Genomic DNA, 22,736 nt, shown 5'->3' with positions numbered 1-22,736 from the left:
TTGATAGAAAAATTAAACTATTGCGATAGGCTTCATCTCGCTTGTCCGCTTAAAAAAAACAAAAGAAGAAGAACAGCCAATCCAAATTAAGTAGCGCAGAGCCGAACCAATCACAACCGCAGCGTCACGTCACATGACTTGTTACATACAGCACAAGTGCCAAGCTGCACATGTGTATTTGTTTGGGAAGCAGCCAGCCGCCGTGCCGCCCCGGTAATGGAGGAAATTAGTCTGCCGACTAGAGAAAAATCAACCGAGAGCGTGACCGAAGGTTACCAAAGAGAAAACAGATGATAGTTCCAATGCCGGAGAGATTGTCAAACGGAAGGGCCATAGAAGTTCTGTAGTGTGAAGGTATTTCGGCTATTTTAAGTCTGACAAAAAACAGTAGCGCGCAATTTAGTAGTCTGTTTTGTTTGTTCTGTTTTGGAACTTAAACGCTTTAGCAGCTGCCTTTTGTCTAGTTTGCAATATTTGCCTTTATTTATCTGAAAAAGTCTCACGTTCCTTAAGTACATCTACCCTGTTGAACTTATTATGGAAAATAAATATTTAAATTAAAACAAGCTGCTGATTATTTCACATTTTACTTGTGAGCAACGGCACATTTAAATCTTACAAATATAGTTATTTGGCTTATATCGTGATATATATCGTTATCGCCTGAAATGAAAAAAACATATCGTGATATGAAAAAAATCTTATATCGCCCAGCTCTAATCCAAATCCTTTTGCACAATTTGTCTCTTGTGCTCAGGCAACCTGTTAGGCCACTTTCACACCAGGCTGCGTTTCGAAAAGGTGCACAACACATCTGCAAACCACTGTAGCAATGCAGGAACATCAGCTTTATTGGAATGTGAGAGCTGTTAATCACAATGTATCTTAAACACACTCTCTGTTCAGTGTGAGTGGAGAACAGCCAAGTCTCCTCCTCTTTCAAACCTCCACATGTACCACTGAAAACAGTTAAATTAGTTTGAATCGGAAAACAGGGCTCAAACTACTTGTTGTGAGACCATTTCTTTATTTTTCACACCAAACTATTTAATAAGACAAACTTTACAGAGTTGATCAAATATAACTAATGCTTTAACATTATCAGGATTTCTTAATAAAAACTACAGATTCCATCTGAACTCTGTGGAGCCTGATCTCAAGGTTTTTAAGTCTGACCCTGAAACCAGAAGAGGATCTTTCTCTCTCTTCAGATTCATTGTGATCCAGTGATTTCAGTGCTGCATGATCAGGCTGATGTTTGCACAGAGCAGATAATGAAGTGAATGTTTTTGCACATTGGTAACAGTGAAACAGTTTATTTACAGTGTGGGATCGTTTGTGTTTGGAGTATGAACTGAGATTCCTGAAGATCTTGTCACACTGGTCACAGCTTAAGTTTACTTCCATGTGTGTACATTCATGTTTGTTACGATGATCTGATTGTGAGAAGCTTTTGTCACTTGTATGGTGTCTTTCCTGTGTGGATTCGCTTATGCTTTTTCTTTAAGCTCACGTGGAGTGGTTAAGGATGACCCACACTAGTGACAGATGTGCTTTGTGACCCCAGTGTGGAAGAGTTCATGTATTTTTAATGTACTTGGTGTGTGGAAGCCTCTCCCACATTCTTTGCAGTAGTTCATTTTGTTCATTTTGTGTAGAGTTGCTTTCTGGTGTGGGTCTGTTGGTGTCTTTTCAGGTGATATGGAGATTTAAAAGTCTTCTCACACAGGTCACATTTATAAGGTCTCTCCTCAGAGTGGATAAACATGTGTTGTTTTAACTGTACATCTGTTGGAAACGGTTTCCCACACTGATCACAGCAGTAAACATCATTTCCAGTGTGAATCAGTAGGTGATTCTTTCGTTTGTGTTTGTCGTTGAAAGTTTTTCCACAAAAGTCGCAGCTGTAAGCCTTAAATCCAGAGTGCGTAACTAGATGTTTCTTTAAGTGGCAATTTTGAGTAAAAGCTTTACCACACAAGCCACAGATGAACTCTTTAACTCCACTGTGGATGAGTTGGTGTGTTTTTAAGCATCCAGCCCGTGAAAAAGACTTTCCACACAAGTCGCAGCTGTATGGTTTTATTCCACTGTGGATGACACAATGTGATTTTAAGTCCTTAGGTTGGGTAAAAGTCTTTCCACACAAGTCGCAGCTGTATGCTTTAACGCCACTGTGGATGAGTTGGTGTCTTTGTAAACCTCCAGCCTGGGTAAAAGACTTTCCACACAGGTCACAGCTGTAAGGTTTAACTCCACTGTGGATGAGTTGGTGCGTTTTCAAACCTCCAGCCCGTGAAAAAGACTTTCCACACAAGTAACAGCTGTACGCTTTAACTCCACTGTGGATGAGTTGGTGTTTTTTTAAGCCTCCAGCCTCGGTAAAAGACTTTCCACACAAGTCACAGCTGTACGCTTTAACTCCACGGTGGCTGAGTTGGTGTCTTTTTAGGCTTTCAGCCCAGGTAAAATCTTTCCCACACTCATCACAGCTGTAAGGTTTAACTCCACTGTGGATGAGTTGGTGTAATTTTAAGCTTCCAGCCCGGTTAAAAGACTTTCCACACAAGTCACAGTTGTAAGGTTTAACTCCACTGTGGATGAGTTGGTGTGTTTTTAAGCTTCCAGCCTGAGTAAAAGCCTTTCCACACTCACCACAGCTGTAAGGTTTAACTCCACTGTGGATGAGTTGATGTGTTTTTAGGCTGTCATTCCGGGTAAAATCCTTCCCACACTCATCACAGCTATAGGTTTTCTCTCCCTTTCTGTGAGGTTTGTCGGCCTCCTGAGAGCACTGACTTCTCGCTCCATGTTGGTCCTGCAGTGACAGAGATACAAACAGAGGCAGTGAGTGAAATGCAGTCATGGAACAAACTGAAACTCCCTCCATTGGTGGAATCAAATATGTCAACAAACACAATGTTGGTGTGTTAGCACCACCTTCTGGTGATAGTGTCACATTACAATGATGTGCAATGAGAGTTGTAGTGAAAATGACATTATTGAAGAAATACTGATAAGTGGAGAAAATCTTTTACTTCATAAAACATTTTGAGTTCAACTGTTGATATTGTTGTTTCAATGTGTGCTGATAAAATATGATCTTTGTATTTTCTTCTAACTTCAGTGGTTTTTGGTTGTGAATGTATAGCAGTGCTCGCAAAATCGCTCGCCCGACGTCCCGGGGCTAGCGAATTTCCAGTCGGGCTACCAAAATCTATCTCAGTCCTGCCCGTCGGGCTATCATAGGAAGGAAAAATATATGTCAATGCTTTTGCATTCTTTCGGAAATGTAGCTGAGTAATTATGTCATTGGCATCGGGGAGCCACTGTCAATATGTGACATATTGAAATCGCATTTGAATCTGCGCTTGTTTTTTGCTTTCACTTTGCGATCGCGCGAACTGTGTATAGAGAGCGGCAGTACTGATTGGTGAGTGACGATTAATTGCGCACCAATTCCTCTGACATCGTCTTATCACTCATTAGCTTACTATTCAAACCTGACAAGTGAAATCTCCCACAGCAAGCTTAAACATGTGAGAGGTTGATTGCGCAGAGAATCGCTGACCGTTATGTGAGTGCGTGTGTAAAAGCAGCAGGATATATATTTTAGCTCTGCAGAGCCAAATAAGACAAGTCAGGGTGAAGAAGTGACAGCCAAAGAAAAGCCTACCACAAAACGGAAAAGTTATGACAAATCAGACTATGAGGGAAAAAGAAAGTGCAGCTTTATGGTTTCATGGACAAAAGAATTTCTGTGGCTGGAATATGACAAGCTAAATAACCAGGGGTGCACATAAGTGGTCCGCAGGTGCGCATTCACTGTCCAAAAAAAAAAAAAAAAAAAAAAAATGCGCACCAGATAAGAAGTTGCAACGCGCACCTCCAGATTTTCTGGAGGAGGACAGACATTTGTTTAGAACTCCTAAAGATGTCGAAGAAGCAAGCTCCTTTAAGCAATTACTTTGGTGTTCCTCCACCTCCAAAGAAATGTCAGATGGAGTCCGAACCACAAAAGAAGCGCGTATTCTCGGAAAAGTGGTTGCAGGAGGTGAGCTGGCTTCAAACAAATGATGAACACACAGAGATGTGGTGCAGAATATGCCGTGAAAATCCCACTCTAGCGGACAAAAACAGTGCCTTTTATATGTACGCAAACGCGCGTTGGAACTTCTTATCTGGTGCGCGTCTTTTATTTTGACAACAAATGCGCACCTGCGGACCACTTATGTGCACCCCTGTAAATAACAATGTTCTGCCGGGTGTGTTGTTGGTTTTCCCTCGATTTCTGAGTCGACAAGCGCCTTTGTTACTGGGACCAGTAATTTTAAGAAAGACCCCCATTAGAACCCATGAGAAATGCAAGAAATGCAATATTGCTCAGTCTGCAATATCTTTCCCAGAACAAACACCAATTGCAAAGAACATACTAAAAATAAACCTGAAAAATCTGTTTAGAACAGCGTACTATGTTGCAAAGAGTGAACTATCATTGGCAAAATTTAGCAGTCTTTGCAAACTTCAAAAAAAAAATAAAGTCCTAGATCTTGGTTTCACTTATCTCTTACCTGTGACTTCAGTGGAAATTCCAAATTCAGGACCTGTCACAGACTGATTCATGTTCTACACAGTTCTTACAAGTTCATAGAAATTTCTGTTCAATTAGAACCAAGTATTTGAGTTGATGATTGTAATTTTTATACAATGTTTAATTTGTGTTTCAACAATGTTTTGATTAATGTTTTGTTTCCGTTACAATATTATACATTAAACTATAATATTGTAACGGAAACAAAACAGGAAACAAAACATCAATCAAAAAAAATTGCTCTCTTTTTTATTCGGGCTACTTAAATTTATTTTGGGCTACCACAAACTGAAGAGTCCCTGCCCGAAGGGCTACCAGGGATTTTGAAATTTTGCGAGCCCTGTATAGTCTGTGTATATGGATGAGCCCAGGATAGAAAAGATAAACCTGCTTTTAACGTGTTTTTAAAAACCAACCAGCTGTGCACACAGTTTCAATAACAGTGTAACTGTGATATTTTTCTCACCTTCTGTGTTGAAGTCATTCTTTCCTCTATAGTGGCTGAGCTGAGTCCAAATGGCTGAAATTGTTCCTGTTGTTCCACCAGACTCTTCTGCTGTTACTCAGCTGGGACACAAAAAGTATATAGACATATTTTATTCCTGACAAAAAGAGGCAGAGCAAATAAACATTACTACACTCCTCAGTGACGACAATACCCATGAAGCTTCAAGGTAAAACCCCAGAAGCAACTACAAATAGAAAGTCATCAGTTGCCTACAAGAACTTGAAAGGGGAAAAGCCACTGACTGTCCTGTACTTCACCGCCTTTACCCAGTGGATGCTACACCCTGTATATATGGACTTCCATAGATTCCACAAAGGACTCCCGCTCAGACTCATCGGTAGCAGTATAAACTCAGATAACTACAACATTTCCAAGCACCTCATTAAAAATCACTTTGTTAATGTGGAATTGAAAAATAATTTCGCAAATGGAGAATTTATTCTACAATTCATTATTTAAGAACAGAAATCTTTTTTTCGATGTGTGTGGCTCTTGTGGTCCTCCATATGGGGCTTGCAAAAATCATAGAGGAAGTGGCACACATCACAATGGGGGTACCTGTTGACGGTACGTCCACTTGGTGAACTCGCAAACACTTAGGATTTAGCTGTACCTGACTTTAGATGTTTCTGAAGTAAGAAGGACATATTGATTTGCTCTCCTGATATTTAGACTGTAGTATTGATATTTTAACCTTTAAGCAGCACAAAATGTATTAATCCTACTAACACATACACGCCTGCAATGAAGCTCAAGAAGACCAGATAGTATTGTTTCTGATTTTATGGTTCACTTAGTTGGATGAGATGCAATGTATGAACTAGTGGACTAATATTATATTAGGAAAGATGACTGAATTATAGCAGGGGTGAACAGAATGCAGCAGAGGGATTAAATGAGTGAGACTAACAGATTCTTAGTTTCTTGTTCCTGATGTGTGGGGGAGGTTTTACCATGACATACACCTTGTTACATGGGATGAAACTTGCATTTTTGTTACCAAGTGGAACCTGACAATTAGATATGGTTTGATTTATCCGTAGCGCAATTCTACTACAACAGCAAAAAGCATTGGACAACAAGTAGAGCTCTTTGATGTCGTGCACGAGGGAGAAAACTATGACAAGCGCCATTCCTTCGCTTGACCCCAGTCGCTCTCGTCTGTTTCCTTGTACCACTGCTCTTTATTGTGGTCACATAAATATTGTGACCACAATAAATATTTATATACAGGGAGTGCAGAATTATTAGGCAAGTTGTATTTTTGAGGAATAATTTTATTATTGAACAACAACCATGTTCTCAATGAACCCAAAAAACTCATTAATATCAAATCTGAATGTTTTTGGAAGTAGTTTTTAGTTTGTTTTCAGTTTTAGCTATTTTAGGGGGATATCTGTGTGTGCAGGTGACTATTACTGTGCATAATTATTAGGCAACTTAACAAAAAACAAATATATACCCATTTCAATTTTTTATTTTTACCAGTGAAACCAATATAACATCTCCACATTCACAAATATACATTTCTGACATTCAAAAACAAAACAAAAACAAATCAGCGACCAATATAGCCACCTTTCTTTGCAAGGACACTCAAAAGCCTGCCATCCATGGATCCTGTCAGTGTTTTGATCTGTTCACCATCAACATTGCGTGCAGCAGCAACCACAGCCTCCCAGACACTGTTCAGAGAGGTGTACTGTTTTCCCTCCTTGTAAATCTCACATTTGATGATGGACCACAGGTTCTCAATGGGGTTCAGATCAGGTGAACAAGGAGGCCATGTCATTAGTTTTTCTTCTTTTATACCCTTTCTTGCCAGCCACGCTGTGGAGTACTTGGACGCATGTGATGGAGCATTGTCCTGCATGAAAATCATGTTTTTCTTGAAGGATGCAGACTTCTTCCTGTACCACTGCTTGAAGAAGGTGTCTTCCAGAAACTGGCAGTAGGACTGGGAGTTGAGCTTGACTCCATCCTCAACCCGAAAAGGCCCCACAAGCTCATCTTTGATGATACCAGCCCAAACCAGTACTCCACCTCCACCTTGCTGGCGTCTGAGTCGGACTGGAGCTCTCTGCCCTTTACCAATCCAGCCACGGGCCCATCCATCTGGCCCATCAAGACTCACTCTCATTTCATCAGTCCATAAAACCTTAGAAAAATCAGTCTTGAGATATTGCTTGGCCCAGTCTTGACGTTTCAGCTTGTGTGTCTTGTTCAGTGGTGGTCGTCTTTCAGCCTTTCTTACCTTGGCCATGTCTCTGAGTATTGCACACCTTGTGCTTTTGGGCACTCCAGTGATGTTGCAGCTCTAAAATATGGCCAAACTGGTGGCAAGTGGCATCTTGGCAGCTGCACGCTTGACTTTTCTCAGTTCATGGGCAGTTATTTTGCGCCTTGGTTTTTCCACACGCTTCTTGTGACCCTGTTGACTATTTTGAATGAAACGCTTGATTGTTCGATGATCACGCTTCAGAAGCTTTGCAATTTTAAGACTGCTGCATCCCTCTGCAAGATATCTCACTATTTTTTACTTTTCTGAGCCTGTCAAGTCCTTCTTTTGACCCATTTTGCCAAAGGAAAGGAAGTTGCTTAATAATTATGCACACCTGATATAGGGTGTTGATGTCATTAGACCACACCCCTTCTCATTACAGAGATGCACATCACCTAATATGCTTAATTGGTAGTAGGCTTTCGAGCCTATACAGCTTGGAGTAAGACAACATGCATGAAGAGGATGATGTGGACAAAATACTCATTTGCCTAATAATTCTGCACTCCCTGTATATTTTCCCAAACCACCCGGAGCCGCAGTACAAGGACTAAAGAGCCGCAGGTTGCCAACCCCTGTCCTATACCATGAATCAGTAAGAGAAGGTGCGACCTCTCTCATGACCTTAAGATGTGTGTGTATGCCAGAACTCTCTGGAAGGCACACAGCGTCTTTACAGACTACTAGGGATCAAACCTCTATCAATCTACAAACAATTATAGACTTCTAATCATAAATGACAATCCAACACTATAAACCTTACAGAAATGCCTTTTGATTAAACTGTTACCAAGGAATTTGAATTTGAATTTGCACTTTGCGTTTTTATATAACTACAAAAAACAGCTGCTTGTTTAAGTGAAAATACATTGATGGGGTTTTTTTTGCACCAATAAAGTTGTGGAGTTGTAAAGTATTTTGTCTAGCGTCAATTATATCGTCAGCTATATTGTTATTGCAAATTTTCAAATGTATATCGTGATAAATATTTTTTATCATATAGCCCTGCACTATTTAAAAGTACTGAATGCTATGCCACTTATTTGAGTGCAGTTATGTGACATTAGTGATGTTTGTACTTTCAGCTTTGACATGTTTTTAAAGCCTTTACTGTAAAATATGTAGTATGTAAATCTTTCAGAGAATTTTATGGATAAGTACAGCAGGGCGATATGGCCAAAAATATAGATCACGATATATATTTGAGAATTTGTGATAACGATATAACTGACGATATAATTTCTGCGAGACAAAATACAACTCCACAACTTTACTAGCGCAAAAAACACCACATCCATTTATTTTCACTTAAACAAGAAGCTTTTTTTTTTAATGTGCATTAAAGCTATATAAACATTTAACAGTGAAATGCAAATTTCTTGCTGAAAGTTTAACCAAAAGGCATTTCCAGTAGAAATGGGCTGACATATCCTGAGCATAACCATGTATAATAACCACTGAAGTTAAAAAGAGGCGCTTTGCAACATTAAACTGCAGTGTGCCAAATAAAAAAGTCAAATACGTATTTTTCGGACCATAAGGTGCACGGGATTATAAGACACATTAAGCAAAAAAAAGCAGTCAGATAAATCAAACTTTATTCAACTCATTCTTCTTGCTTCCTCCACTTCTGTACAATTGATTCATTAATGCTGTATTCCATCACAGCTGCTCTATTCCCATGTTGTTGCAGTATATTAATGACTAACCTCGTATTGTGGATGGATTATATCAGTTGTTCTCCTGACTAAAGTTTGGTCCGTTTACAGCATCCTGCCATGCGATTGCATTTGTCTCTAACCATCAGGAGCCTTCACGTTAACTTTTATCGAGTGGAAAAGTGTTAGCGTTCATCCTCCAGCTTCACTGTTTATGTTATACTAACAGCTGTATGTTAGAATTTATTCAGAAATCATGCTTAGGTAACTAGCAAAACTAGCGAGCTAACTTCCTATTAACTCGTTTACCGCGTTAAATGTAATAAATTCTGTTTTCATGAATGCCTGGATGTTAAACTTCATAAAGCACCAATGCTGATCTTTTTATTAAAGATGAAAGAATTTAGACAGTTTTAAACTCTCAGTGACGCCGCAGTGTTCGTTTAACTTTCCGACCTGAAATGGACGAAGTTTAGGACCCAGATTACTCCCAGATTTGCGAGCACCTTAGTCGGACAAATCCGGCAATAACGACGGCCCGCTTGCATGTTCTACAAAAAAAAATGTGCTTTATTGTGTATCTGACTGACAAACACCAAACCAGTAAAGTTGCAACATTTTTGCAAACCAATTCTGATTCATCCGTTTCACTCAACAATCCGCCTTCCCCCGGTTCTCATTCGACGTCGCCGCCGTGCTTTTTCGGCCATGTGTGTATGAACACAAAGGCAGTGCGCATGCGCGTTTTACCCATATTCTATCGCGATATTTCATTTTCTTATTGTTGCCTAACAATGTACCGGTATTACTGTGAACGGTATAATATGGCCCAGCCCTACCTTCAAATTAAACACTATGAAAGGCAGAAACAATTTTAATATTCAGAAACCTAAAGTATGTATCAGCAGCAGAATGGACCTAAAAATAAATGTGTGTTTCAGTTCTATGAAGCTTTGAGTATTTTGGATTAGTAGTACTGCTGTGTTGGTTGCATCATATTGCTGTAATTGTTTATATGCTTTAAATATTCTGAGGCAAGTTGATCTATAGTGTTACATCATATTCTATAAGGATGTTATGTGTTTGTATAGTTTCTGCCCAGTTTGACCCATTTAGCAGAAGTCGGCCTGTTTAAGGCTCTGATATCTATTCTGTATGACTTAAAGCAGTTATGACATGGTCTGATTTTCTCACCCAATAAAGGAATATTCAATATATCAGTCTGATCTTCATTCTATCAGACACAGTTATCACAGCTCGTACATTTTCTTGTTACACACACACATATATATACATATATATATATATATATATATATATATATATATATATATATATATATATATATATATATATATATATATATATATGTATACACTTTCAAAAATACTTGTCTTTGAAGATTTGATGGTGATAGGAAATAAAAATAAATTTAACTTGAATCTTTGCTGAAGCTCAGTTTTTGACAGAGTTCAATTTCACTGCTGTAATAACTAATAATGTTTACTAGAATAATAACTTTAACATTGGCCATATTATATTTACATTGCCAAAGTGAGATGACTTTAGTCTCATGAACAACATTAGCTAATTGTTAATTACTAGCTAATCTTAAAATGAATGTTCAGTACAGAAATGAAGCCCAACAATCATGTTTTTACAGTCCTGTGGTCTCAGCCTCAGATACTGAACATACCAAACAAAGATCATATAAAAACAAAGAGATAAACAAAGATTTTCTTCTTCATTTCTGTCAAACAGTGATGTATGAAACGTTTCCAGCGGTTAGTATCATGGTTGCTAGGCAACCTGAGCAGCGCCACAGAGGCCAGACCACCTAATAGACTCTGTGCAGCATAGCATATGCTACTTCCGGTGGGGAAACTCCTGTACGGAGCTTTGTTTCCAGTGTGATATTCGCTCCCTGTTTACTGTTGCTTTTTCCAAAACAAGTCAACCAAATGGATGAATCAAGTGGTGATTTACATGCCTCGAGATGTCTTGAGCATTTACCGAATATATATGTAGATGCTGTTCATACCCTGTCGAAATTTTTCCCCCGCGCCTCAGAGCAAAACAGAGAAAGGATTCAAATTCTATATTTCTCAGTATTTGTAAACAGCGGTCTCTCATTTATCACGGGTGTTATGTTCTAAAAATAACCAGAGATAGGTGAAATCAAGTAGCCAATTTTATTTTTTGACGGTGCAAAGCGTTTCGTCAACATTATTGTGTTTGTTGGGAAAAAAACGTACAAACATACAGTACTGCACTTCAGAGTCACACTGCTAGCGATCAATGCAGCGATTCTGTACTGTACAGGAGAGACGGCACGGAGGAGATCGACATGGTCTGCAGCGATCAGGGCGCGGGACACAATGTGATGTAAAAAAACAAAACATGCAAACTTGCACTAAAAATTCTGCGAAACAGCGAGGTGACAGGTGAACCGCATTATAGTTAGGCACCACTGTAATTTAGAAGGTAAGTCACAACATTCCTTTCGTAAATACGAAATAAAAATGTTTTATGACAATTTCTCAATAACTTTATCCCTGACCTGTCTGGTGTCTAAATCCAATCGAGAATCTGTGGCAAGATCTGAAAACTGCTGTTCACAAATGCTGTCCATCTAATCTGACTGAGCTGGAGCTGTTTTGCAAAGAAGAATGGGCAAGGATTTCAGTCTCTAGATGTGCAAAGCTGGTAGAGACATACCCTAAAAGACTGGCAGCTGTAATTGCAGCAAAAGGTGGTTCTACAAAGTATTGACTCAGGGGGCTGAATAATTATGCACACCCCACTTTGCAGTAGGGTTGCCACAAACGATTATTTTGATATTCGACTAGTCACCGATTATTTTTGCGATTAGTCGACTAATCAGATCATGCATCCATTGGATGTAAAACGTACAGCTTATTTCACCAGCATGCATCTGCTCTTAAATAACTATCATTAGCTTACAGCTTTAAGTGTTTAAGCTATGTGCCAACTAAAATTAAAGACAAGATGATAGTTTATTAAATTTTAATGACATTTGTAGTTTGTTTGGTGGAGTTTAAAAAACTCAGCCGTCTGCTCCTTGCTATCTAAAATATAACAGGACACCAGAGTATATTCTCGAGCATCTCACACTTCTGATAATCAGTTGTCTGCTTGACGTTTATTCAGCTGTGTAAAAACTATAACTTTAATCTCAGCCAACCCGATTTACTCAGGAACAAATAAAATACTAAAAAAAGCCAAACAATATCACTTTTAAGTTATCTAAGTGACTAATATATCATGTTTAACCTGAGTAGCGAAAGACGGCGGTGAGTTTGAAAACGATTTGCCGGGAGTCTGGTGTTCTCACTGGCTCTAGTGAGCCGTCAACCCCAGCTAGCTATCGAGCTAGTGGGTAACAGACGTCTCCGGAAACGTCGGAGCACTTTTGAAAATATGTGATGTCTTGATAAACTGAGCAGATATTTGAGGTTTACACAGCTATATTCTCGCCTGAAAATATGTTAAACGTTTATTTTGTGACCCAGAAAGAATAATAAGAGTGATATTAAAACTAACTAGCTGCCGCCATTGTTGAAAACTGAGCAGGGCCGCGCTATGAATTCTGGGACACAGCTTCTTCTTCTTCGGGGTTTAACGGCAGCTGGCATCCTTGTACATGCAGTGCTGCCATCTTCTGTTTCAGTCCGTCATTACACTCTTAAATACTACTACTTACTCCTGCGTCTTTTGGGATCTTACAAAGCTTCAAACGACGCGTCGACTATTAAATTAATCGTCGACGATTTTAATAGTCGACGTAATCGTGACTAGTCGACTAATCGTGGCAGCCCTACTTTGCAGTTATTTATTTGTAAAAAATGTTTGGAATCATGTATGATTTTCGTTCCACTTCTCATGTGTACACCACTTTGTATTGGTCTTTCACCTGGAATTCCAATAAAATTGATTCAGGTTTGTGGCTGTAATGTGACAAAATGTGGAAAAGTTCAAGGGGGCCGAATACTTTTGCAAGCCACTGTATGATGAAGCATTTTTTCACTCTTAAAAAAAAAAAAAAAGTCACAAATGTTGGTATTTTTGCAAAGGTTGCCTTTAACGTTTTTACCTGAGTCTTCATGCAGTTGTAAGCGCTTTAAATGAATGATAAAATAATTGCCTCTAATAACTCTGTTAACATGTTCTTCATAAACACAAACCTAAGACTTTTACAGCCCTTGGGGCTAATCTCTCTGGGACAATTAAATGAAGCCATATATAGTTTTGGGAGCATGCAGCTGGTGTTAATTACTAACCACGGGTGTAAACTTTCGTTAAAATTGAGACTTTGCTGCTAATAACCAGCTAGTGCTGATACTAACGCCATTCACCATAGGCTATTATTTAGAAAAAGTAAAGAATTGCGTGATTAAAATGTGAAATGGTGGCAAACCACATTTACACTTTCACTTACCAGTGTTGTACCAAAAAGTGATTGCCTGCCAAAAACTGAGTTCCAATGTTTCCGTGTATTTTTTATGTGTAATATCTTTACCTATGTTGGTAAATAGACTTTGGTGAACAGCGTTTACAAAGGGGTTATCTATAGAATTAAAAAATTATCTGTTTTTTTCAAGTATCTTTAAAACTCTGTGTTATTGTACTTACATTATAACCAATTCGCTCATTTGTCCCCACTTAAAATATATTTTCAGAACTATTGTAATATTTGCTGCAATTTCTGCTGTCCTCTTGGCCAACTTAGGGCTGTTCGATATAACGATATATATCGGATGACGATAGAAAAACGTCTATCGTTTCATTTTACGCTATCGTTTGTTTCGTGGTGTCGCAAAATAAACTGTTTACGGCAATATTTTTTCATCATTTTGATGGTCACTGTAGTGTCTATATTAATTTCTTAAAGTTCTCTCTTTCTCTTATATTTAATATAACCACACTACGGACGGACAAGCGCTTGTTTTATATGCGTTTTCGTTAGCAACAACGACGGTAAAACCACGGCGTGTCCGCTTGTTTATTTTCCACATAAACCTTTCACAATAAAGCTCAAGATCCTGTTGAGGCTTTTCAAAATAAAACGAGTCACGTGAAAGATGCAGAGTATTAACGGATGAGAAGCAAAAAAGAGCCGCCAGGTGCTAAAAAATAAACCTTAGACTCAAACGTTAGAACAGGCTTTTCCCCGCAGCACGCTGTGTAATAAATACTCACAAAGAAAACGGCGGCCGTTACAACTTACGTCTAAAAATGTATAGTTCCATGCATCAGTTAAAACACTCGACTCCAGGTACACGACGCCCAGCTGGAAACACTTCACGCAAGTCGAGATGCCCGAGATTCACAGAATTTACAGGAAATGTTACATTTTTGTAATTTATATCGTTATATCGACGATAGATGTCTTAATATCGGGATATGAGAGTTTGGTCATATCGCACAGCCCTAGGCCAACTTACTCTTACAAAAGACATTTTTAATGTTAATGACTTTTTTTAACTGCATAAATAAAGGTTATATAAAAGTCGCTGCCAAAAACTGATTGCGCCTTCTACCTTGTTACACGAATGTTGTTTGAGCTCAATATGACTTTGTGTCATCCATGAGGGATGCATTTGACATATGTTTCACATATTATAGCCCAACAGTTACTTATAGCAGTTTAAATAATAATAATAATAATAATAATAATAATGATGATGATGATGATTGGATTTATATAGCGCTTTTCAAGGCACCCAAAGCGCTTTACAATGCCATTATTCATTCACGCTCACATTCATACACTGGTGGAGGCAAGCTACGTTGTAGCCACAGCCACCCTGGGGCGCACTGACAGAGGCCTTTTATCGATAAAATGAAAGGAGCAAACATAAATTCTCTTTGGAGGGTGTTTGAGTCTTAAAGCTGCCAGCCACGCTAGTTTCCGATTCTCCTTCTTCGGCATAGAGTGCAGTGCGGACGGCGGTGGGCACGGATAGGCCTTTCTAAGTTGTTGATGCTTAAGGCAAAATGTTTCTAATGCGTTTTTCAGTTTCCTTGAATTATTGTGGCAGCCGACAACAGCACACGTTGAACCCGAGCTCATCCTCGAACAGGTAAAGCCACTTATTACAGCACAAAGTAACTGATTTTGTTGTTAGCAACGACTGAACGCTGGGTCTCGCTTTGCGTAACCGGAAGTATAAAACCGGACAACTGATGTAGTGGGTCTGCTATGGCAGCCGACGTACGCTCTTACAGAAACCTGTGGATAAAGGTGTGTGTATGAGAAGTACTCTCCAGATCCACTTGGTGTTTGTTGTGACTGCATGTAGTGGGATCAATGCGCATTAGTAATAAAGCTTTGATGAAAAATACTTCAGCCTCATCTGAACCTTCTTTTCCAGATGGGATATCAAAACAACAAATAAGTCCGTATCATAATCTCTGCTGTTTTCGTGTTTGTTGGTTTGTTTTTATTTTATTTTGCGGGTTGGTCATTAGACGCTGCTCCAGCCAGCCAGAGAATCCCCCGCCATCTCCTCCCTGTGCTGCAAGCAGCAGGCGCACCTCGCAAACAGAGGGTGGCCTTACTCCCAGCAAATGGGCGGTAGAAACCGATCGGTGCCTATGCCATTCCCAAAATATGCTGGCATGATGTCGGCGCAGCATGAGTACGAACATTTTTTTTTTCTTTGCCAATGCCCGTGATGTCGCCCCGGGCTGTGCTGCCACACATCTGTTCGACTAAAGCCAGTTAAACTGGAACACCGGTCTCTAGTCAAAATGGCCAGCCCTGAATGCATCTGGAGATCGTCCTATGAAGACCTATTCTAAAGGCTGATTTCCTCCCCCACTCTTGTACCCGTGGCTTCCTGTCCTGGGGGCTCGTTGTTCTCCTGCCCTGCACTCCATCCTTTTGTTCATATCCAAAGACTATTTTTCTATATCTATTCTTACCCCCTAAAAACCGCCATATTATAATGTTGCAAGCAATCACAAACTCTACAGTCTGTCTAACTCCAGTGTATACCAAACAAGCTACTATTCTAGACAGAGCTAAACTCAACACAAACTGAACCCACATTAAAGTTAGCTCGGTGTTTACCTTTAGATGAGCCCACAAACCGAGAGAAACTCCGTGATGAAGCTGGAAGTCTTAAGAAACAGATCAGAGAGCAGAGACCCACGTGGTTCACGCTGATCTGAGCTACAATCCAGGAGACAAAGGGTGTGCAGATCGATGCATATCCAAACGCTGATAGTGGTATTTGTTCCTATGTTTACTACTTTATTCCCGTTTCATGAAAAAGCAGCTCTCTCTGCTCGACTCCTCTCCTGCACACACACTTTGCTCCGCCCTCTTTACCGGGCTCTGCTGTGATTTGTTGCTGTGTGATCACGTGACTCAGCTGCACAACGTAACCACGTGGGGTATTTTAAAATTAGGGCCTATCTCCTTTTCCTAAACTCTTTACCGTGGCTCGAGGAAAACGTCATCGTGTGAAGGACAATTGCTAAGGACTCAGGAAAAGAGAGGAGCGGTGCTGAGAATTTGAGCAGCCTTACACTCGTCTCGCTGTAACAAGGTGACACCGGATGTCTGCCTGTTGAAACTACATTGTGCATAAGTTGGACTACAAAACAAACATCTTACTTCGTCACAATGTGTTTAACCCTGTTGTTTTATAGAGGTCATATAAACGAGAACAGCCTGTTAAAAATATCCCTTCATTACAACGTTTGAATGTTAAAGAAGAAGGAACATTTAGGGTCAGATTTACTAACATCTGCAGCACAGTGGCGGAGCGGGGGGGGGGGGGGGGGGGTGGCTTACTGGGCTTAAGCCCGGGTTGTTTTTTCAGAAGCCGGGGTCTTTTGGAGTGTAATTTTTTCATAGTTAGATGCCTGACTGACAACTGTATAAAACAAAAAATACACACAATATTCGAAGCACATAGTGCACAATGTGGGAATTTATGACTGTGCGTAAATCCCCCCCTTATATTGGTATGATCCGAGCTCAGACACTAAGCGACTGAGCGAGTGGCAGCTGGTGCCTGCGAGTGCACTGTTGGAGAAACGGAGCCAGGCAGACAGAGAACTAAAGTTTGACCAGGTACCAAAGCAAATCATTCATACTGTACAAATAATGTAAATATGACAGTGTATCACAAACTGTTTGGAGGCTGGAGGCTATGATCAGCAAGAATACTGTTAACATCGAGACCATGTTCTTGGAAGGAGAATCTTTGAAGAATGTCACCCAAACAGTTAAACCTACTTGTGAAAAAAACAGCAGCAGATTGTCTCAAGTAGAACTGAAGGTCAACGAAGTTGAACGATACCATCGGAGATGGAATCTCAGGCTCTCAGGTGTCCGTGAGCAAAAGCAAGAAGACATCACCAGAAAAGTAGTTGACATCTGCTGCACTGTTGCCGGGGAAACAAGTGCAGGATTCAAAAACAGCATTGATGTAGTTCATCCCCTGGGCCGCTACAGCAAAACTCAGAAGAAACCAAGGCTGGTTATTATTTGATTTGTGACAAGATCAGCTCGCGACCTGATCTGGAGGAAAGCTAAAAACTGCTCCTTTCTGAAAGAAAATTACATTTTGTGTTAAAGCCGCACTGTCTATATCACTTTGTTCTCTCAATGTCAGGGGTTTAAGAGACACTGTTAAGAGAAAAGCTTTGTTTTTGTTTGCAAATCAACACAATACTGACTTTGTTTGTTTTTTTCTAGAATCACACTCTGTTATTAAGGATACTGCTTTTTGGAAAACACAGTGTGGCAAGGACCTATGGTTCTCAAATGGATCAGAAAGATCGGCAGGAGTTATTACTCTGAAGAACAAATTTAATGGGAACATTATGCACTCTGAAATGGACTCAGAAGGACATTTTGTGTTAATGATTGTCAACATTGATGGTACACTTCTTCTTCTTGCCAATGTGTATGGTTTTAATTCTAAGTCTCAGAATTACTTCTTATTGGATGCCCTTGAAACACCCTTTTTGTTCTGGTTATCCAAATACCCTAATCTCCTCTTATTAGTTGGAGGCGATTTTAACATTGCTCCAGATCCTTCACTAGACAAATGGCCACCTAGTTCAAATAACTCTCTGTCCTGTTGTTTAAATACATTTATGTAAAAATTTCATTTAATAGACATTTGGAGAATTAAAAACCCTAAAGCCAGACTATTTACAAGGACTAACAAATCCAACTCTTCTAAATCCTGTATTGACTTCTGGTTAATATCTGATAGGAATAATGTTATAGCCAATATAATGCCAACTCCACTCACGGACCACAAATCGGTATCACTTCAGGTCTTTTTCAATACTAATGCTGCCCAAATTTGCAGGAGCTGCTACTGGAAACTTAATAATTCCCTTCTAAAACATGAGAAAGTGATTGAAGATATTTTGTCATTAATCAAACGTTTCTGGGATAAAGCCCTAACTAGTCATCTCTACTGTCAAAATTGGGAACTCTTTAAATTTGAAGCCGGTAAATATTTAAGAGAGTATGGCTCATCTGCAGCAAAACAAAGGAAAAATCAAGAAATTAATGTAATTACTAGGATATCTGCTCTCACTCAGATCCCACCAGAGAACATATCTGAAGAAGATAAAACTGACTTAGCTTTGCAACAGAGTAAGTGAAATGATATCTATAAACTGAAAGCAGAGGGAGCCTTTGTGAGATCAAGGAGAAGCTGGTTTGAAGAAGGTAAACAACACTCATCCTGCTTTTTTAAATTAGAGAAATCTCGTTCTAAACTTAGTTCTGTTCGGAGACTTAATATTGACGGTATTATAACTGATGTCCCCCGAAAAGTCTCCACCTATTGCTCCAATTTTTATAAAGATTTATACAAGTCAGTTTGATGAGAGTGCTGCTCTGAACTTTATGGATCAAATCCCTGATGTGCGAACAGTAAAAGAAGATCAGATGAGTTTCTGTGATAGGCCGATATCTATTGGTGAAGTGCTGCTATTCGACATCTTAAACTTAATAAGTCCCCAGGAACCGAGGGCTTAACCTCTGAATTTTACATTACTTTTGCAGATCAACTGGCTCCATTTCTTCTTAATGTATACATTGAAAGTCTTATAAATCAGTCTCTTCCCCCCACTTTGTCACAAGGTCTGTTAACCCCAATCCCAAAGCCAAAGAAAGATCCCACTTATATTGACAATTGGATTATTGATGAAACTCAGTCTGGCTTTATGGCTTACAGACACATATCCAACAACATTAGACTTGTTTTTGACCTAATTGATTATGCAGATTTGTGTAGGGATGATAGCTTATTCATAAATTTCTGCAAAGCGTTTCATACGATTGAATATGGTTTTATTTTTCAGGCTTTTTACAAATTTGGCTTTGGTCCTTACTTTCAGAATGCAATTAAAACAATGTCCAAAAATGTAAATTGCTCCATCAAACTACAAGCCGGTACACTGTTGGGTCTTTCTAACACAGGCCCAGTGCTGGAACGAGACAGTTTAGCTACACAGCAAAGGCACTGAACACCAAGTAGGCAAAGTTCTTTGCGTTACTCATGCACGAGGGAGATCTGCCTGGAGCTAAGTGTCGTTCCAACCACTTGACCTCCGTCAGACTCTCAGCCAGGTTCCCCATAGGGCTTTGGAGCGCGATGTCATGGGGGTGGGTGTGGAAAGGATTTTGGCCTGATCCACCATTTTCGGGGTCTAAGCGCAAGCGGCAGGCGAAGGAGCGAAAGCACAGCCATGGTTCGTACTTGCTGTGTGGTCGGCTGCAATGTTTGATCTTACGATCGGCACGGGAATAAGCTTGGGTTGTCTTTTTATGCTTTCCCAACCTGGAAGCAATTTCAAGGAGCTCAGGTATCGGATGTTACCAAACGAAGGCGTCGAGCCTGGATAGCAGCCGTGAGACGAGCTGATATCAAGTTCTGTTCCATCTCCCGGTATCACTTGGTGTGCTCCAGACATTTTCATTCCGGTAAGTGCTAAATATGTTCATATCACACTTTATAGCTGAATAATATTATCGTTTGTGGTCTTGGAAGTTATAGAAAATGCGATCAAACATTGAATGGACTGACTTTGCAGACATATGTGCTATGTGAAGATTCGCTAATTCTTTCGCACAACTGTAGGGAAGCCTGCCTATGAAATGGATCAAACAAATCAAGACTGGGTACCAACGCTACACATGGGGCACTCCGAAATCCGAACATCACATGCAGACCGTCACAGGAGGCGAACACAACGGGAACAAAAGAAAGCACTAGTAGGAGGTAAACAACAACCGCACCCCCCACCACAATCTCTTATTTTAAAAGTTGATCTTAGTGTCCGTCAATCAACACATACATTTTTGAGTATTCATACGGCCTTAATGTATAAACCACTTAAAAATTTCCTTGTGTATTTGCACTCTTTGTATTGGACAGGCTTTCACAATGGAGCAGCAAAGTGTGAAGGTGAAGCCTCAGCAGAAGTTACCACAGAATAGCAGCCAGAGATGAACACCACAGAAGAGCAACACCATAACAACCCTGTGATTTTGTCTGAGGGCCAGATTTGTGATGGACAAGTAGAAGCAGAGGTAACGGGTGCAGATGCAGAAAACGGTGATCTCAGAGAGAGACAGACAGAAGATCAAAGACCGACAATTGATTGTGTGCGCTGTGTACAGAGCAGAGCAGAAATAAACCGGCTGCTGGAGGAGAACAGAAAGCTTGTCTTGGACAAGACAGAGCTGAATGAAAACTTTTTACAGGGTGACATGGAAAAAGTGAAATATTACACTGGTCTTACTTGTTTTGCTATTTTTATGTCTGTGCTAGACAATGTAAAAGCTTTCCTACCAGCATCAAAGAAACTGTCCCATTTCCAAATGCTTTTACTCACACTTATGCGACTTAGACTTGATTTTCCTGTTGTTAAGAGATTTTCAAATGTTTCAAGTATTATTCCCACTGCCATTTGTACGTTATTGAAAGTTTATCTTTAATTTCAGTGTTAATAGTTGTTTACCCATTTATTCTTTCCATTTAATCGTATTTTACTGCTTCACTAGAAGTGAAGCTGAAGTAAAGACAAAAGCATAGTGTTCTCAGATATGATTTACCCAGTATATTTCCTCTGCACCTGGTTCTCTACGAGCCGTTTCACTCCCAGGAAGGGGAGAGCAGGACGTTCTTATCTATACACTCCCAAATACCAAGAGGGGCCCATTCTTCAGAATCACACACACACACTCTGAGATCATACACACACACACACACACACATACTCTGAAACGCTATAAATAAAGAACTGCCGCATACGCTGGTTGTGAGCCTGAGACAGCAGCGCTCACCCAGCGTGCGCACGTTGTTACCATCCAAACTGTCTTGAGTGTCTTTATTTCGCCTGAAGAATGTCTTGTTTAAATATTTACTCCTTACATTTATTTGGTCCTTCGAGCCAACAGAGTGACCTCGTCGTTTCCTGGATTCGTGAACCCACGCTGCAAAGTCTGTCGCGACAGCCTGTTTCTAGTGAAACAGTAAAGACCAACTACGTGAATTCGCCGTTGGCCAGCGTTTTTAGCAAGAGGTCCACGATCCCAGGGAGCGAGGAGGATTCTCTCTGACCGGCATTTTCATCCGAACCAGGTGAATATAAACACTCAAGAACACATTGCGGCTAAAATCGGTTTTTAGATTGACACAGTTCTTAAAAGACTCGTCCTTTAAGAACTGGAAGTCAGGGATCTCACTCTTACGAGTGAAAGGACTCGCCTGTAAGACGGAACTGGCAGTCCCCTGGGGGACTCGTTCCGCAATTAAAAGGCTGGAAGTCAGGGATCTCACTCTTACGAGTGAATGAAAATAAAGGGATCTCACTCTCACGAGTGAAAGGACTCGCCTGTAAGACGGAGTTTGACGGTCCTGTGTGGGGTCACTCCGCAGTTTAAAAGGTTGGAAGTCAGGGATCTCACTCTCACGAGTGAATGAAAATAAAGAACATGTCAACTAAAATAGGATTGTAGTACCGCGTGTGAAGTTTGTGTGTTGTTGAGGAGCGAGTGACCTTTTGAATAGAAACAACAGGTTTCTGCACCACTCTTACTGTTTCCTGTGTTGACCGATGTACTGGTGAGAAGGGGTCAAAGGTTGCGCTTCAACGCATAAAATTAAGGCCGCCCTGGGTCTAGACCAGGGTAGAAGGCTGCCTTAATAACCTCCCCGACTCTAATATCAGCGAAGGTCACACAGAGTGTATGTTGGCAGTATTAATAAATAAAAGCAAAACAAGGTGATTCCAAATACAACAAATCAAAATACATATAGGAAAAATAAAATTATAAGCAATTTACAATAAAATATTATTGATAACTCTAAGCCCAAAAAATGGGAAATAAACCCGCAAAGCCTGAATTGACTGCAGATGAACTATGGTTAGAAAAGAAATGCCCCGGTGCAGGACAAATAAGCGCAAACAGATGGAGAAATCCTAAAGAAAACCTAAATGTCCCACGTGGGAGGGAAAATGCATTAACTAAATTATAAGAAACCCTCCAAGCAGAAATAAATACTGAAAAGGAAGCTAAAAAGAAATCAAAACATACACAAGAGTTGTAATATTTTAAAGCATGGAAAGAGGAATGAAGTGGAATAAACAAAAGGTTAAATTAAGGTTAACTTAAATTAAAGCAATGAA

General features: G+C 39.9%; 1 protein-coding gene and 1 long non-coding RNA gene across 2 annotated transcripts; one reads left to right on the top strand and one right to left on the bottom strand.

Annotated features, from left to right (window-relative positions):
- Positions 1-1,268: 1,268 nt before the first annotated feature.
- LOC102081582 (zinc finger protein 665-like) lies at positions 1,269-16,411 on the bottom strand. Its single transcript, XM_019356974.2, has 3 exons — positions 16,135-16,411; positions 5,058-5,158; positions 1,269-2,818 (listed from the first exon to the last, which is right to left on the bottom strand). Exons 2-3 carry the CDS (start codon positions 5,073-5,075, stop codon positions 1,646-1,648), a joined length of 1,191 nt encoding a protein of 396 aa, XP_019212519.1. The 5' UTR covers positions 5,076-5,158; positions 16,135-16,411; the 3' UTR covers positions 1,269-1,645.
- A 1,917-nt stretch (positions 16,412-18,328) lies between these two features.
- Positions 18,329-22,528, top strand: LOC109201378 (uncharacterized). Its single transcript, XR_002061395.2, has 3 exons — positions 18,329-20,025; positions 20,183-20,323; positions 20,480-22,528. It is a non-coding gene; the product is annotated as an uncharacterized LOC109201378 (long non-coding RNA).
- The last annotated feature ends 208 nt before the right edge of the window (positions 22,529-22,736 follow it).

This window comes from Oreochromis niloticus, linkage group LG3, assembly GCF_001858045.2.
Source record: "Oreochromis niloticus isolate F11D_XX linkage group LG3, O_niloticus_UMD_NMBU, whole genome shotgun sequence".
In the NCBI taxonomy this organism is placed as follows: domain Eukaryota; kingdom Metazoa; phylum Chordata; class Actinopteri; order Cichliformes; family Cichlidae; genus Oreochromis; species Oreochromis niloticus.
Note: the sequence above shows the minus strand (reverse complement) of the source record. Positions and strands in the feature narration are given on the sequence as shown.